General features: G+C 42.0%; 3 protein-coding genes across 3 annotated transcripts in view; all 3 read right to left on the minus strand.

The window, feature by feature from the left end:
* Positions 1–1,783: 1,783 nt before the first annotated feature.
* sst1.1 (somatostatin 1, tandem duplicate 1) lies at positions 1,784–3,883 on the minus strand. The gene is made up of 2 exons (XM_026296646.1): positions 3,718–3,883; positions 1,784–2,214 (listed from the first exon to the last, which is right to left on the minus strand). Exons 1-2 carry the CDS (start codon positions 3,862–3,864, stop codon positions 1,996–1,998), a joined length of 366 nt encoding a protein of 121 aa, XP_026152431.1. The 5' UTR covers positions 3,865–3,883; the 3' UTR covers positions 1,784–1,995.
* Positions 3,884–11,441: 7,558 nt separating this feature from the next.
* sst1.2 (somatostatin 1, tandem duplicate 2) lies at positions 11,442–13,683 on the minus strand. The gene is made up of 4 exons (XM_026299367.1): positions 13,592–13,683; positions 13,330–13,502; positions 11,661–11,879; positions 11,442–11,576 (listed from the first exon to the last, which is right to left on the minus strand). Exons 2-3 carry the CDS (start codon positions 13,498–13,500, stop codon positions 11,673–11,675), a joined length of 378 nt encoding a protein of 125 aa, XP_026155152.1. The 5' UTR covers positions 13,501–13,502; positions 13,592–13,683; the 3' UTR covers positions 11,442–11,576; positions 11,661–11,672.
* Positions 13,626–17,507, minus strand: part of col4a3 (collagen, type IV, alpha 3) — a 31,977-nt gene continuing 28,095 nt past the window's right edge. Inside the window, exon 52 of the mRNA XM_026299366.1 lies at positions 13,626–13,738. Coding sequence (XP_026155151.1) covers positions 13,702–13,738 — 37 coding nt within the window. The 3' untranslated portion in view covers positions 13,626–13,701. The remainder of the gene's footprint in view (positions 13,739–17,507) is intronic.

Genomic DNA, 17,507 nt, shown 5'->3' on the forward strand with positions numbered 1-17,507 from the left:
ACGCACACACATGCGTGTGTGTGTGTGTGTGTGATGGTCTGATGCCTCTTGGTTTAAGAAGGATGGTGACAATCAGTCCCTGTATGTGCTGCAAAATGTTTGCATGCTTGATTTTGCATATATTTTATTATACCGCTAAACACAGTTGTGTGATGCTAAGTACAAGTTGTAAATGTAATGTTTAAAGGAAATGTAATGTCTAAAGGACACAGCTGCTGACTCTGTGTGTCACTGAGTCCAGATCCCATTCAGAGACTGACGGCAGCAATGAATGTGGTGTCCTCAGTGTAATGTGTGTGAATCCAGAACCTGGTTCAGCTCATCGGTCTGTGCCGTAGACCTCCATTGTTGTCCAAAAACTATTAAAAACAGCAGGGAGCCACACCACTGACCTGGCTCACATGGTTCTTCCTCACCAACAATGGGAGGCCCGTTCTTTTTCCAAAAACCGTGGTAAGACTGAATCCTAACAGCTTTTCTACTTGGATTTCTATGTAAAATGCCTTGAGAGGATTTTTAGTGAATGTGATGTGTGATTGCAAACTGAATTTTAATTTTAGCAGGTGGCTTCCTGCCACCTCCCTGTCTGTCATTCATCTCCATTTTATTTAAACCTGTAGAACAATAACTCCCTACTGTCATGGAAGTGGAAAATATGGAAACTGACATAGATCCTCAAGTCGTTGATGATGGTAAAACTGTATTTTTGTGCCCTGCACCATAAACTTCATCCTGCATGTCGTAAAGATGTAATTATCAGTGTCATACAATTTAATTATTCATATCTGACGTGTATCTTTGAATATTTCTGGATAAAAAAGTTGCCTCCATTTCAGACATTGTGACAAGTGTCACACAGTTGGAGCTCAGCAGCGTAAAAACATCAGATCTGATTTGAAATGTGGTTCAGATCTGTTCTGGGTCTCATTTGGGTTTTTATGTTTTGCCTAATTTCTTCGTCATGGCACCTCTTATTTAATTATACCACTGGGCAGTAAGTAGGCAGTGACTAGGCAGTAACTATGCAGTAACTGGGCAGTAACTGAGCAGTAACCGGACAGTAATGGGGCAGTAACCTGACAGTAACTGGGCAGTAACCTGATAGTAACTGAGCAGTAACCAGGCAGTAACCTGATAGTAACTGGGCAGTAATCTAGTAGTAACTAAGTAGTAACTGGGCAGTAACCAGACAGTCACCTGACAGTAAGTGAGCAGTAACCAGGTAGTAACCTGATAGTAACTGGGCAGTAACCAGACAGTAACCGTGCAGTAACCAGGCAGTAACTGGGCAGTAACTGGGCAGTAACTGGGTAGTAACCTGGCACTAAGTGAGCAGTAACGAGGCAGTAACCTGATAATAACTGGGCTTACTGACAGTAACCGGGCAGTACCTTGGCAGTAACTGGACAGTAACTGGGCAGTAACTGGTCTCTCTGGTCCTTTTCTGTTGTTATATACATCAACTATGTGTTTTTATGTAAATATATGAGAAAAATGTTTTTGTCCAAAAGAAAAAACATATGTGAAAGCCTTTCCTGTTTCAAGGAAATGTGTGTGAGGTTTTTAATTTTGCTCTGTCTCTGTGCTGCTGCAACAGGACAATCAACAAAATCTCATTTTATAATCTGATCTGTTGTAAGTGACGTTCAGGCACAAAGAAGGGATGAGAAAAACAAACGTCTCCTTTGTGGTTATGAACCTTCATTAACTGTTGTTTTATTGCTGTCCCCCGTCCCCCCAACTCTGACTTTAATCAGCTCCAATAAAAAGCTGCAGCTCTTCGTCCTGATGAAGGTTTTTATTTCCTCTCCTTCTCCTCCAGCAGCAGACAGGAGCGAGCGTTTGTCTCAAACTCATTTTATTCAAACCAACATTTAAAAATAGTTTCATCAAGTTCACATTCAGAAAGAATCAAAACTCTAAACAACTCATCCAAACTAATCATGGACCAGTGTCTGTACAGGGCCTGGAGGAGAAGGAGGCTGAAGGAGGTTCTCAGCAGGAGGTGAAGGTCTTCCAGAAGAAGTTCTTGCAACCGGCTTTCCTCTCTCGGGGGGCGAGCAGTGGCCCGCTGCCGGCAGCTCGTTCCAGATCCACACGGATATCTTCAGGTTCTCCTTCGGCCAGAGGGAAGTTCTCCTCCTCCAGAGCCTCATTCTCCACCTGCAGGATGTCGGACAGGAGCAGCTCCGCCAGCGAAGGCCGAGACATGTCCTGCAAACACAACATTTCTGTAAAAATACTGTGGTTTTCATATATGGAAATGCTAATAACACTACTGAAATGTACTGGAACATACTGGAGTACAGTAAAGTTTAAATATGAGTAAGAGGAAATAAAATAACCTGAAACAATCAAAACAATTGAACGAGAACAATGTTAAAGATTAGAAGTCAAATATTTGCTCCAAAACAAAAATAAAGTTTGAACAGACTCATCTTTTGAATTTATCTCTGTCAAAGATGCAGAGAACAGTGTCATGGACCCTGAATCTGGTGAACCTGGTGTGGGCAGGACCCAGCCCAAGCACCCAAATGGCTCCACACATGCTGCAGGTTACATGACAACATGGTCGTTATGTTATATCTGTATTATTGATTAGTTTCTGTTTGTCAACAAAAGTGTAAAACTTCATCTTGGTTCTTGTTTCCAAAATTCTTTTGATTCAGTCTCAGTTTCATTATCATCATGAAAAACAAAGCGTCCTCAGTTTTGGCTGGAGCTCAGACACCTGCTCAGGTACACAAAACTGTAATCAGATCCAACTTTTCAATTGTTTAACAAAGTGATTAAGTTGTTTATTTTAATCTTATTATTTTAATGTTAGAAGTTTTATTGTTTGCCTAAAGCTTGATGGGTACGTGTCTGTTTCCTGTTTTCATCGCTGCTGGTAAAATGAAGTTCATATTAAACAAAGAACTTATCGTTTTTATTTTCTTAACGCTGACGGATCAACATGTGATGTGTGCTCGTTTTAACATATTTGATGTCAAAAATCTCATTTGAATTTTCCTGATTGAAGATGGAAACTTTTCAGCTCAGGGCTTCACATGGTGAATGATAAATGATGTCGTCACTAACCTACTAATAAGTTCAATTATGTCCTGTAGTCGACAGTAGAATAAAAACTTCAGTGAAAAGGTTTTCAGCAGAGGAATTCAAATGATCCAAATGAAAAAACTGAAAATCATATTCACCCAAAGCCTTAAGTCTCAGGTCAGTGTGTACATTTACTCCAATGCTGTATTTCAGTGCAGTCCTGAGGCATTAGTACTTCATCTGAGTATTTCCATGTTGTGCTACTTCATCCTTGGACTTCACTACATGTCAGAGCCAAACCTTGTACTTTTTCCTGCTCTGCATTTATCTGATAACTTTAGTTCCTTTTCAGAATCAGATGAATCCAACAAAATACAGTCAGTGATGAAAATGGATGAAGCTGCGTTTAGAATTTAAATATTAAGACATTTTGGAAAAGAAATGAGCAGATTTTCACATGTTCAAATCCTCATGTTCCTGTTGCCGAAAACCAGTTTCCAGTATTTGTAAGAAATATTTTATGAGTTTAACAGAAGAGTTAAGTTTAATTCATGAACGGAAACTTTCCTTTCAGTGTTTTGTGCCAAACCTGGTTTGAATCAGTGATTAATAAACGAGCTCTGGTGTTTAGTTGTTCAAATGTGTAGGTGATGGTGTGGGTGAGTGCAGATGTCGGACCTGTTTGGAGCCCAGCAGCGGGGTCCGGTGCAGCAGCAGGCGGAGTTTGGAGTCTCTCTGCGCGGCGGAGGAGCAGCTGATGGAGGCGCTGAGGGAGAGGAGGAGCAGGAAGAAGCAGCGGAGTCGCGGGGAGGACAGCATCTTCATCACCTGTCTGTCTGCTCGTGTCTGTGGTCTCGGATCTTCTGAGTCGGTCCCGGTACACCGGCTCTTATAAAGCCCTGCTAACGTCACTGATCAGCGTGTGATTGGGGGGGGGGGGGGGGGGTGATGATGATGATGATGTTTTCACGTCCTCCCTTTAGTGAAATGACCCGTTGTGAGACACTTTCCTTCCTGCTGCTCCGCTGACAGAGTTTCTCAGCCCGAGGCTCGCGGTCCGCAGCCGTGACGTTTCAGACTGAATATTTTGTGCATCTTTTTATTTCAAATGCTGCAAAGGTTGATGAGCCCTGGGCACACTGTTCAGGTTTGTTCATAATTCTACCTTTACAGAGGCCAAATGAAATGAAGAGTCGACTCAGCTTCGGTTTTATTGGATCAAACCAAGTTCAGGTCTTTAAAGGTGCTCATGTCTCCTCGGCCTCTAGAGGGTCTAATGACAGCAAACTAAATCCCACCATAAGCCCTCCTTCCCGCTCTTTGCCCCTCCCATCCCATCCTGCTTCCTGTAGCTACGGAGTCCTGGTTGGGTCTAAGTGTCCAGATTCATTCACTCCAAAGGTCCAATCAGGACCATGCTAGGTGTCTAATGCTACCAGAACCAACAGGTTAGCTTTAGATGCTAACACATCCAGAAGGAAGAAGGCCACATGTGAATCCAGTGTGAGTCCTTTGGCTGCTTTGAACAGTCTCCATGTGAAAAAGCCAAAGCCATGTTAACCCTGGTTGTGCTAAAGAACGCCGCCTCTTGGCTCTGGCAGCCACTGTTTCCCACTTTGAGCTGCTGAGACTCCTCCATGGCTGCTGTTGGAAACCACTATTGGCTTCTTCTGACCCTGGCCACGTGGCAGGGGGGGCTCACTGACGGAGCGGATTTTGTCAACACAGGGTAGAGAAGCTGGAATAACAACAGAAAGGCTCTAGGTAGCAGAGAGTCATGGACGGGTGGTGGGCACGATTATGTCTCAGTTTTGCTTATTTTCATCCATGTCTGACTCAACCACTTAAATAATATCAGTTTTAAATAAGTGAAATTAATTTCGTCTTTTTTTGTTGTCTGTGGGCGGGGCCTATCACAGCACTGATGACAGCAGTTTGTCACGTCACAGCATGTTGTCATCCTGCTGCCTGTAGGTGTGTCACTGTTAACCTGCTCTCTCACACACACACACACACACACACACACACACACATATATAGCTGCTAATTGTTTCCTCACATTTGTTTGTATAATAAATGAACAGCTACAGGATGTGTGTGTGTTTAACTGAATCATGGTTCAGTAAAAATTAATCTCAAATCACTTAATCTAATAATAATACTTGAACTGAATTGAATTTGTTTATTTTGTTCATGACATAGGCAGCATGGTGGGTGAGTGGTTAGCACTGTTGCCTCACAGCAAGAAGGTCGTGGGTTTGCAACCCGGCCTTTCTGTGTGGAGTTTGCATGTTCTCCCCGTGCTTGCGTGGGTTTACTCCCATACTCCAAAAACATGCATGTTAGGTTGATTGGTGACTCTAAAATTGCCCGTAGGAGTGAGTGTGAGTGTGTGAGGTTGTCTGTCTTTGTGTGTCTCTATGTGGCCCTGTGATGGACTGGTGACCTGTCCAGGGTGTACCCCTGCCTTTCACCCAAGAGAGAGCTGGGATGGGCTCCAGCAGATCCCTGTGACCCTGGCTTTCAGGAAAAAGCGGATATAGAAGATGGATGGATGGATGTTCATGTCATTTCAATATTATAAACATAACATTGTACTTCTCTTTTCATTTTACCCACAAAATACAAAACGTCATACAATCCAGCTTTCAATGGTCATGAACGAAAAGGGAACAGGAAAAAGAAATAATAATAATAATAATAATAAGTTTTGACCATGGACCCAAAACCATCCTCATGAAAGGTATTGTCCTGGTCCAGATGGGTCTAATATGATCTAGTATTGATTTAATGTTCTGCTGTATAGGCCTTTATTGAACTCCATTTCCCATAAACCCCAGCTCATCAGTTAAAGTTTGGAAGAAGGGTTTTCAGTTTTCTTGTCATTTGAAATTGATTATTTCCCAGGATTTTATCAACCTTTTTCAGGAATCTTTTTCACTAAAGAAATTAGATAATATAATATGTCCTATGAAATGTGCACAGATAATCAGAAGATCCTGTCACCGTGGCTGGAGTCCTGTAATGGCCTACAGGGTACAGGCCTGGAGACCTGAGAGGACAGGGGGGGCCAGGGCTTCTCCTGCAAAATATTCCTCAAAACCACCACAGAGACAACTACAGAGTCTCAGGGCCTTCTGTCTAAGAAAGCATCCATGCCTCTCAGCAGCTGTACAGTATGTGTGCACGTTGTTGATCATATTAACTGATCTGACGCTGTTACTGCTGCAGTGACAGGGTCGCGTTATCCCGGTGAACCAGGTTAGAGCTGCACGCGGACTCCTGACCACAGCAGAAACAAAGACGCTCGGACTCTTCATGTCTGTGCGTTGCTCCTCTTACTGAAGAAGGGATGGGACCATAGTTCTAGGACAAAGTGTGAGGAGTCGGCTGTCCTGCTCTGACTGAACCACCTACAAGGCAGGGGTACACCCTGGACAGGTCACCAGTCCATCACAGGGCCACATAGAGACAAGCAACCTCACACACTCACACTCACTCCTATGGGCAATTTAGAGTCACCAATCAACCTGACATGCATGTTTTTGGACTGTGGGAGGAAACCAGAGTACCTGGAGAAAACCCACACAAGCACAGGGAGAACATGCAAACTCCACACAGAAAGGCCCCTGATGGGTTTCAAACCAGGAACCTTCTTGCTGTGAGGCAACGATGCTAAGCACTAAGCACTAAGCCACCATGCTGCCCGTAGAACACACCAGCACAAGAAAGGAAACAGGACCAGAATTTGTTGAGAAAGGCAATCCCTGTCAGCAGCGGAGTGTGGAGCTCTGATCTTTTCTTTAACAGCCTGACTTATATGTTCCAGGATATTTTGCATATTCCAAGCTTCTCTTTGCTCCAGTGAACCCATATGACCACCCTGTTGAGGTCATAATACTCATTCATATGTTCAGTCTGTGGGAGTCTCAATAATGAAACTTCAGTCACAGCAGTGAAAATGTACAAAGAGTTTCCTGCTGTTTCACTGCAAACACTAATCACACCTCTGCTCTGTGAGCATCATACTGAGGATCGTCCTCTGATCGGTTCTTTTCTGTGTCAGAATTTATGCACAGATTCTTCCACAAATTATTATGTCACTGTTTCTGTAGCATTTACTGAAATATTCCTGCTCCCAACGTCTTTTTACTCACTTCAGTTGGACCAACAACAGCTGATGTCTGTCCTCAACCTGACCAATGAAACACAACCTCTGCTAATGATGGACAACTGGTTACCTGAGGGACATCAGGACAGGTGAGCCATGGGCATGTAGTGTCTGGTCGTCTGCCAGATCACTGATCTATACGAATATTTAAAAAAACTGGAATTATTTGACTTATTATTTAAAGTTGGACTGTAAACTAAAAAAGGCAGAAACATTTTGAGAAAAGATGCTGGAAAGTTTGAGGAAGAGGTTGAAATTCATATTTTCCAGACAACAGGTACATGAATTTTTAAAGAACTGTCAGAATATATGAAACAGGTCTTTTAAGAAAAAAAATCTGATTATTTAAACAGAGCATCAGAAACCAACCAATATACCTGAGGAGCAGTCGAGAGTCCAAAACACAAGGGGCTCGAACCAAGCAGCACTAAAGTCAAACAGGCAACAAAACAAAGGAAAGAGACCAGTATGTTCAGTGATGGAGCTGATGGCTGGAGTAGAGACAGGTGTGGTGTGAGTGGGGGAACTGGATGACAAGGGAATGAGTAGCAGGTGTGCTGGGCAGCACCAGAGGGAAACCTGGGGAAACTGAAGACTGGATTGGAAATGATGCTCCACAGATTCCACTACTTTCCTTTAAGCATAAACTGGTATATTATAGTGACATTTTGTGAATTACACAGTCAGAACCACAGAGCTGAAGCTCTATTCTCCTTCACCTCCGTCTGAGCACCAAGACTCAAAGCAGACTGACCACAAAGAGACACATAACATCCACACAAGCAACTCCAAGGAGACACAACAATACTACAGACACACAGAAAACAAATACAGTGATGATACACAGTAACCACAAAGACTGAGAACTACTGTTTGTTTTCACTGTCCGGACTGTTCTCAGTCGACAGGCCAGACTTCAGCTGTCAGGTAGCTAACAGCAGGTGACAGGACACATTTCACGCCTGTCAGACTCTGTTACCACGGAAACAATTCTGTGACTGGTTGGATTACAGAGGCTGTCTGGTTCTGATGGCTGCTTTGTTCAGCCTGTTGAGCTTAGTTATAGGATGACAGGGAGACAGAGAGAACATATGCAGCAAATCAGAGTTTTTAATTTCAAATTATTATTCATTCATCGTTACTGCACTGAAACCTCTGGTTCTGCTCTGCTGAAGTAGTGTAACACTTATCACTAGTTTTATTTTCAGTTCTGTACAGACCTGGTTCAGCTTATTGGTCTGTGCTGTAGATCTCTGCTCTGTTTCTCCATTTATTGAAGTTATTCAATGTGATCAGCTGCTGTTTGCAGTGAAGCCATGGATGTACAGACAACTGTCCCTGGATCACTGTGATACTTAAGGAAAGTGAAAAACAGCAGGACTCTGAATGAAGTTCTGCAGTAATGAGGAGTGCTAGGACATTTCCTCTCTCCTTGTCTTCTCTTTCCTTCTTCAGATCACTGTGTGACTAACTTTATGTCAGGATGTTTCCTCTCTCACTGTCTAAACAGCTTTCCCAGAACCCCCTGGGTGTTAGTGTGGGGGAGCCATGGCGTGTGCTGACCTGCTAATCATGTGGATGAGGTGAATTAGTATGAGTGTGTGTGTGTGTGTGTGTGTGTGTGTGTGTTGGACACTCGCCTGCTGTGTCTATGCTCATTGATTAGTCTGGACTGACAGATACATTCACTTCCAGCCGTGCGTTTGATTGGTCGGCCTGCAGCGAAACGTTTTATTGGTCAACTCCTCGGCCAAGTGTCAGCAGGACGCAGAACCTCCTGCTGTCCCCTCACCCACCTTGAACCCATTAAAGGAGTGTGTCACCCATATTTACATGTTGATTAGTTGAGCTGGGAGAGGACAGAGTGAGTGAGGACAGATCAGCAGACAGGAAGCGCTCTCAGCATCATGCCGCCATGTCTGTGACACTGAATCCAAGCTGTTAATTCACTGCTGTCAGCCCGGGAGCTAAACATTTACAAAGGAGCTGCCCAGTAAAACCAGTGCAGCAGTCTCACCTGCTGGTCAAGTTTGGGGTTTTCCTCTTGGGCCCCTGGGGGGGAAGGGGAAGGACTTTCCTCCTGCAGCACCAGGTCACCTCCAGCTTTAACACTGCAGACGCCACTGCTGCTGACACTCCTGAAAATAAGGCACATGTCAGGTCTAATGGTAAGGCCATTGCTTTTCACCAGTGGTTTGCTATGCACATGCTTAGGGCCTCAATCCCTCAGAATCCCTGACAACATTGGAAGAAAGAGAGATTATAGACAGTCCAGACAGGACTCTCTGCCCCCCTCAGGTGCTGACTTGCATCTTTCTGCACAACCAATACTTACATGAAACGAAGAATCGGTGAGGAAGCCATGATGCACATGTGAACGTGTCATTAAAAGCGTGTAGATCTGTGTGACTCTGGACCTGTGTGCAGACAAGAGAGCAAAATCATATAAAAACACAGCTGCTCTGTGCTCAAAGGTAGTTATAAGTCATATTTTACCACAACAGACTGCACAACAAGCACAAACTGTTACTGAAAAACCCACATTTCAATACAATCCTGATGTGATTCTTCCTCTCACAGTGATTCATTTCCTTTAAACCGACATGGGATGAGGAAACTAAAGATTTAATACGTTCACACAGAAAAACATTTCACATTATTTCAGATGGACATGAACCAAAGTGTCCACACACACACGCACAGACACACACGCACAGACACACAGACAGACACACACACACACACACACACACACACACAGATGCTGACACATTTACACAAATTAAGTGCAGTAAAAATGAAAAAAAAAAAAGGTTTTAAAAAGGCGAATAAAAAGAACATGCTTCCTGAGGATGAATTAAAAGATAAACGCCTGCTGTGTCTTTGTTTTTAATTTTCCAGAAAACAAACAGGCCATCCCTCCCAGTAATCACCTCCGCTCCCCCATCACCTGCTGAGTGACAGACGCTCATCGCAACACAACACTGAAACACAAAGCACAAAAAAACAGCTTAACGAGATGTGGAAGGCACATTTTCTTTTACATTTGATGTTAGAATCGAGTCCAGATATTGAAGCAGGCACATGAACAGGTTCAGGGTCAGATCCACAGAAACTGAGCAGATCACAGGCGGGTGTGGAAGAAGTCCACAGTAAAAAAAGATGAGAAAAAAACGAACAAAAACCCCTGAGTTAACCCTCAGGATGTATAAAGTTTACCTCATCATCTCAGATGATCTCATCTCATCTCTAAAACATGTGGGTGCATGACAGTGTGCAGGTTAGTGTAAATACTGAGTGGTTAACGAAGGCCAGTGGAAACAGGTGTATGAGTGGGTGAGCTTAGGGGTTACTGCAGGCCAGGTAAGGCAACAGGTAAGGAAAGCAGAAGCAGATGAAAAGGCTGACAGTCCTTCTGGAATCACTCAGAGCTTTAGGCCTAGGTTTATCTGATCTCTGTCTCAGCAGAGTCTGATCACAGAGACCACAGAGAGTTCCCGGACTTCAAGTCCTGGTTTCTGTACTGACATGCAGTGTGCACTGTGGACCTTACAGACAGTCCTGCCAAAGCTGTGGATAAACAGATGGTCCAGTATGTGTGCCCTGTCTCCATCAGCTGCCAGTCCGTTTTTTGCTTCTTGCTGCTTGATGTTTAATGCTTTTATTGTGAAGTATGTTGTAATATTTGGCTGTATAAATAAATCTTGACTTACTTATTATACTGTGTATATATAAATAATAGCCCTGAACACTCAGCTTATATTTGGAAATGAAAATTGAGTGGGATGATAAAGCACTGATCTAAGTAATCTGGCACTTTTGGTTTGAGTTAATATTTCACCGTAAGTGCTCTGACACACACTCAGCAGTGTTTAATGTCTTCAAGCAATATTTGCTCTCTCTCTCTGAGCTCCATTAAAGGCTGATTAGACTGGAGCTGCTGTCCAAACACTGAAGTGTGCTGCTGTCTCCACACACTGATCACTCCCAGTGCTCCCAGTCCTGCATGCTGGGACACATTTTCAGCATGTGAACACGTCATGACCACATCACGTCCTTTTATCTTACTGGTGTATATTTAGTATAGAAAAATGTGAATATGTGAGATGTCTTTATTCTGAAGCTTTTAGTGATCTTGGCTCTATGATCTGTGATAAATGATGTGTTTTTATTTAACGTGCACCTTTTTGTTTTCATGCTTGTTCGGGACAAATGGAGCCGGAGCCACACATCTGACTGATTTCTCTCTTTAATTTATAATTACATGAATTATTCAGGTACACTGCAGCCACACAGCTGCTGATTGGTCCGTGCAGTCACTCAGGTGAAGAGCAGGGGCTCTGGATTGGTCCAGTACAGGTATGGCCTCAAATGGACACATAAAGAAAGAAGACAGGTGAGAAACTGAACCCAGATTACATGTGCGGGTCTTAAACAGGTAGTCAGATACCTGGGCAGGGCTTTAACAGGAAGTAAAGCCTTTCCAGTAAAAGTTCTTGCAGCCAGCTTTGCGTTCGCGGGGTGGCAGGTTGTCAGAGGGGTCCACAGACCGCTCCAGGTTCATCCTCCCTCCTGTTGCCATGGAAACAATCTCAGCTTCACGCTGGGCATCGGCCTCTGGCAAAGACATCTGAGCCAGCAGGTCCTCCACCGCACGTTTACTCCACTCCTGAAAAATAACAACATGCAACGGGTCTCCACCAGTTTACACCAGCTCAGAACAGTTCAGACCAGTTTGGGTTGGGAAATGTCAGAGTATAGACTTTGTCCTGCCTCAATCATAACATACTTCATAGCTGTTCTGGAGCTTTCCATGGTATCACATGATCATCCAGATAAGGTTGTAGGTGGTGTCAGTCTCTGTTGCTGTTCTGTACATTTTCTGAAAAACTGGGACCATCTGTATGACTGAAAAGTTTTCAGAACAGCTGCTTGTTGTATCTTTTCTACATACATGTTTAAAATATTACAGATTAAATGAAACACACATAAATATTAGACACATACACTATATGCTTTATGTACAAAGTTTACTTTTAACTGGTGTTTGAAGAAAATGGGTTGAAAACAAAACTTTTCAAGCCACAAACCAGATGGTAAACCATCACGACAGATGGAGCCCGCTGTAGTTCAGGCTGGAAATTACTTTATAATCACATATTCCATATATCCTAGAAAACATGTATCTCTCACCACAGTTGGCACATATCATCATTTAGCACTGATTCAAACTGACACGAGAACGAGCTGCATCCTCACTGCTATTCTGCCGCCTGCCTGCCCATGAATTGTGTTCATGTCAAGAAGTTAGTGAGAAATATGTTTGTTCATATGTGCAGCATCAAATCACTAAAATAAAATGTATACTGCATAAAATGATTGAAGACTTTATGTAAGTGTGTGAATAAGATCGAACAATAAGCAAACAGATTTACAGATTTTATACATGTGAACAGAACAGATTGTCCAAGTTAGTCACATCCATGATGATACAAATAGAATAAAATATAGTAATCAAGAGGTACAAATTATATTTGTACAGTTTTAAACACAGGGTGCAAATAAATATGTCAAACTATCCTCAGCACGTTTGGTAATGGAGAACCTCAGGGTTTGATTATGGGTCCTCCCCATATGTAAACCTGGACTCTTTGGTTTGTACCAACAGAATGACTAGTTCAGCATTTAGTGAAATCCTTCCTTGTGTCTTGTTGGCCTAGTTTAGCATTAAGATTGACAATAAACAGGGGAAACAGCTAGTCTGGTTCTATTCAAATGTTACAAAATCAACATCCCTGCATCACTAAGCCTCATTGATATCCATGTTAGTTCTTTTTTGTTAATCTGTACAAAAACTTAATAAAAAAGTAAAAATGACAGTAAGAGGTTATTTTTTAGCTGCCCATCAACCAACAAAGACTTAAAGCTGCAAAAAGTATGGCACATGGTTTTGTATTTCCCAAAATGTGAAACCTTTTTTTTTAAGTCAGCAGCGGTGAAAGAGGTACTGAGATTCTTTGCTTAGCTAAGTTTGGGAATTTCCTACTGAGGATCAATAAAGGTCTATGATTACTTTGTGTTTTGTTTTAATGTTTCTGATTGGTTGTTGGACAACTCACCTGTGACAGGAGTCCCGCACTCCGAGCTCTTTGCAGCAGCCGATGGTGACGCAGCTGCAGGTCCAAGTCCTGGTCCTGGTACTGATCCTGGTCTCTGTCAGGCTGAGAGGAAACACCGCACAGAACAAAAGCCACAAGAACCAAGATGGTGGGGCAACGTACACACTGCATACCTGCCGAAATATCAGGAGAAGAAAATGTTTACAACTGTGGGCAGAAAAGCTTCAGAAACAAAGTGTGAAAGACAAAAAGAAGTTCCTACTGTCTGCTGGTCTGGAGTCTTCTGCTGGTCCTGTCCTGGTTCTGGGCTTGTCTCTGGATTTGGTCCTGTGGTGCTGCTCTTTTCAAGCCTAAATCTCCTCCTCCTGCAAGTCATATGATGCAGTGTGTTTGACTGACAGCTGGCGGGCTGCAAGGTGATGAAAGAACGCAGACATTCAAGTTAAACAGACGTCCATTAGTCCTTATTGGCTTTAAATGGAGTCTGAACAGTAAAACAATAAAACTATCAGCAGCAGCAGCGTCTCACAGCCTCTGGCGTTCATCTACAACAAATACAACGGCAGAATGTCAGGCTGAAGAGGGGAGGAATTAACGAAGCATTCAGAGGATTAGTAGACTTCATTAGCACTTGCTGATATCTCCATTAAACAAAGAGGCGGCAGCAGCAGCAGTCGCCCACTCAACACGACTTTGTGTTGGTTTAAAATGTTCTGCTGCAGAGAGACGGAGTGGAAATGACATCAGGGAATCCCAAAAGTCAGTCACAGGAATGACTCATGTTTGTGTCAAATAAGAGTTAAAAAGGTCAAACACCTGAATGAGCTCCAGGAAAACTTCTAAAAGTACTGACCTGAGAAGGGAATGATACCTACCAACAGTCAGTTAATGTGCCTAGACTCACATTGGGTTGACAGACACTAACCGTTCCACCTAAAAACACAGGGATATTCTGATCTGCAGCAGTTTTAGAAGCAAACACCAGACTGGATGCTAACAAATGAACATGTCACTTAATGTTGCAGCACAATGTATCTGTGATATATGTTGTTTGTCATCCACCAAAACTACTTTGATCAAACTGCTGAGAGAAGAATTTTAGACTTTAATGAAAAATAAATTTAAAATCCTTCACTTTTACTCAAAAACCTCAAAAGAAGACAGCTGAGAATGAGTGACAGCTCCGAGAAGCGAAGTCACCATAAGTCTGCTTGCAGAGACTAGGGGTCATAAACCCTGCCCCCTCCATGTCAGCAGCTAAGACATGAGCCAAACTAAAAATTCAAAGTACAAATCAAACACATTTTCCCAAAGCTGGTTTCTGTCATTTTTACAGCGACATTAGTATAAAAGCAGCTGGATTTCAGATGACTGACAGCTGTGATTGGCAGCCTGATACCTGATACTGCTGCTCAGAATCTGGTGGGACAATATGTGAGACAAACAAGATGGCTGCTGCTGTATTTTTTGTATTTTGACTTCAGATCAGCACAGTGATGGTGAGTGGTGACGTGTTGTCTTACAGTCTGAAGAACAGAAGAGGTTTAACTCATTACCTGCATTTAAACATTGAATGTTTCTTGAATTTAGATCCTGAATAAATTAGCCTTCAATTTCATTTGGACGCACTAAACAGTTTCAGTACCTGAACCTATAAATTCTCCTGATTATTTGATCAAAACCAAAGTCCTGTTTTTATAGTCTAGAAAAACCTGAGGATGGAATCATAATATTGATGGATAGACTTAATATTTAAATTTTGATGGTGAGAGCTCATCAGCTCTGCTCAGAGTTGATACTAATTCAACATTTTCCAGAACTCTTAGAGTTTTGAGCCAAAGGTCAAATGTACTTCTGGTTCAAGTGACTGGACTTGAGTGACTGTGCAGCTGATCTGAATCCAGATGGACGCTGCATGTTTTATGCCAAAACAAAAAAAAACTTTGTGTTCTTCCATAGCCTGGTTCTGGGTTCGTCTCTGGTTCTGGTCCCCTCATGCTGCTCTTTGGAAACATGAGTTTCATTTCACATGGGACCAACATGAAAACTATGACCAGCAGGTGTGTGAATGTGATGAAGATACATCGAAGTTTGGATCTTCCGGTGAACATGTTTCCTGTGATGTCTACTCATCTTCCTGAACTTTCAACCAGTTTTTAAGGTTTTCAGTTTCTGGGTCGAGGCTCTTAAGACGTCCTGGGCAGGACCCTCAGTGAGTCTGGACTGCAGAAATAAATCTGACTTCACACCATCATTGTCTTCTTCTCTGGATGCTAATACACAACACATTAACAGCTGATTGCCATAGTAACATATTAACCGCAAGCAGCCGCTGCTAAGGAGCCACTGGAATGAACACACACACACACACACATACACAGGGACATGATGGGAAAGCAATGAATTTCACTCTTCCTCTCTGTGATGTGTACTTTTTTTCCACACTGTCACGACGGCACAAACATGAGAATGAGTGAAAACAAAGACACACAATCATTAAATGATGATTTCCTTAACCTGAAGTTAAAACTCAGCTTTAAAGTGATTCAGCTGCAACATGTTTTTTATTTACCTGAAGCATTTGTTAAATATTACTGCTCATTATTACAGTACAGCTCAGAAAGGCCTGCAGCTAAATACACACAAATATCATAATAGGGATTAGGGATTATTATTATTATTATTATTATCTAAACAAGCTGTGATTCTTACTGTAAGTTGACAGTCACAGGTTTGATGGTGTGTAGGAGCAAAGAAAGTGATATTTGTACATGGAAAAGTCAGTGTGCTTGTAAAGTTAAAGTACTGTATAAAACAATGTGAAAACATTGTTAAAATAACGTGAAGATACATTTCAAACATTATTTCATATGTGACGTAGTTTCCAGATATTCAACATCAGCATGTATGGGATTTACATGTGAAAACTGAAACTGCTTTTTTCAGGGTTTGAACTATTTCTGTGGAAAATGTTATTCTTTAGTTTTATCTCTGTAGAAAATAATATGTAAATACTATATTTTAAATATGAGAAATGAAGGTTCTTCATAGACTGTTTTAGTTTTCATTCATTCATTCTGTATTATTTTTTTATTGTTGTTATTTAAACTGTAAATGAATGATAAATAATGTGCCTTTCACCCAAAGAGAGCTGGAATAGGCTCCAGCAGATCCATGTGACCCTTGTTATGAACAAGCAGGTATAGATGATGGATGGATGGATGGATGGATGGATGAATGATAAATGAATATTAAATTAAATTTCACTTCCAAACTCTGTTTCGACCAGCAGGAGTCAGACAAGTCAAATATTGAGTTAATGTGCAGTATGAACAGGAAGAAAAAGTTCTGTGAAAGTGCATCTGGACACCTGACTGAGAAAGATGTGTTTCCTTCACCCTGACTCATCTCCATTAGTGTTTTTGTTTTCTGAAGTATGACCAAAAACTGATCTGATTCTGTAAAACAAAATCCTTTATTAAACTCAACAAAAATCATTTTTACAAAACAGGTAAAGCTTAATTATCTCTAATTCTGACGTCTAACAGTCACAGAGCAAGGATATTTACACCTGAAAACAAACAAGCTTTGAAATCTGTGGTTCTGTTTGACTGAAAGGGAAAAAATACTTTATAATGAAGACTACAGATCCCAGGATGCACTGGTCTGAGAAACATCCAATCAGACAGCTCCAGCCTCTGTTGCTGTGCAGCAAATTAAAAAGTACAAATCTTGTTTTTCTAAGTTTCTTAGTTAACTTCAAGTTTTCTTGGCGCTCCCCCTCGTAGCTCTAAGAGAAACTGCAGCTGCAGCAAATCATCTTCTTCTGTGGTGTTGCTGCCCTCGTCTGGCAAAAAGAGGAACTGCAGCACCGCAGCAGTGCTACTGGTACTGAAGTATTAGTAATGTTGACAGTAGAGGGAGAAATAGTACTACAGTAGCAGTAGTTATAACTACATACTAGATAATGAGAGAAAAAGTAGGACTCTGTTGCTCTGACAGATTTAGAGATACAATGGTGAACTATGTCCAGTACCAAATAGTCAAGCATAAGGAGTGTAAGTACTAGCAGTAGCTGGACTTACAGTAGTATTACCAGTGGTACTAGCAGGACCAGCGTTTATAGTATTTAAAAGTTAAAAAAAAGTCAACAAACAAAGTAGCAGTTAGAGTACTTT

This window comes from Mastacembelus armatus, chromosome 13 (assembly GCF_900324485.2).
Source record: "Mastacembelus armatus chromosome 13, fMasArm1.2, whole genome shotgun sequence".
Classification (NCBI taxonomy): domain Eukaryota; kingdom Metazoa; phylum Chordata; class Actinopteri; order Synbranchiformes; family Mastacembelidae; genus Mastacembelus; species Mastacembelus armatus.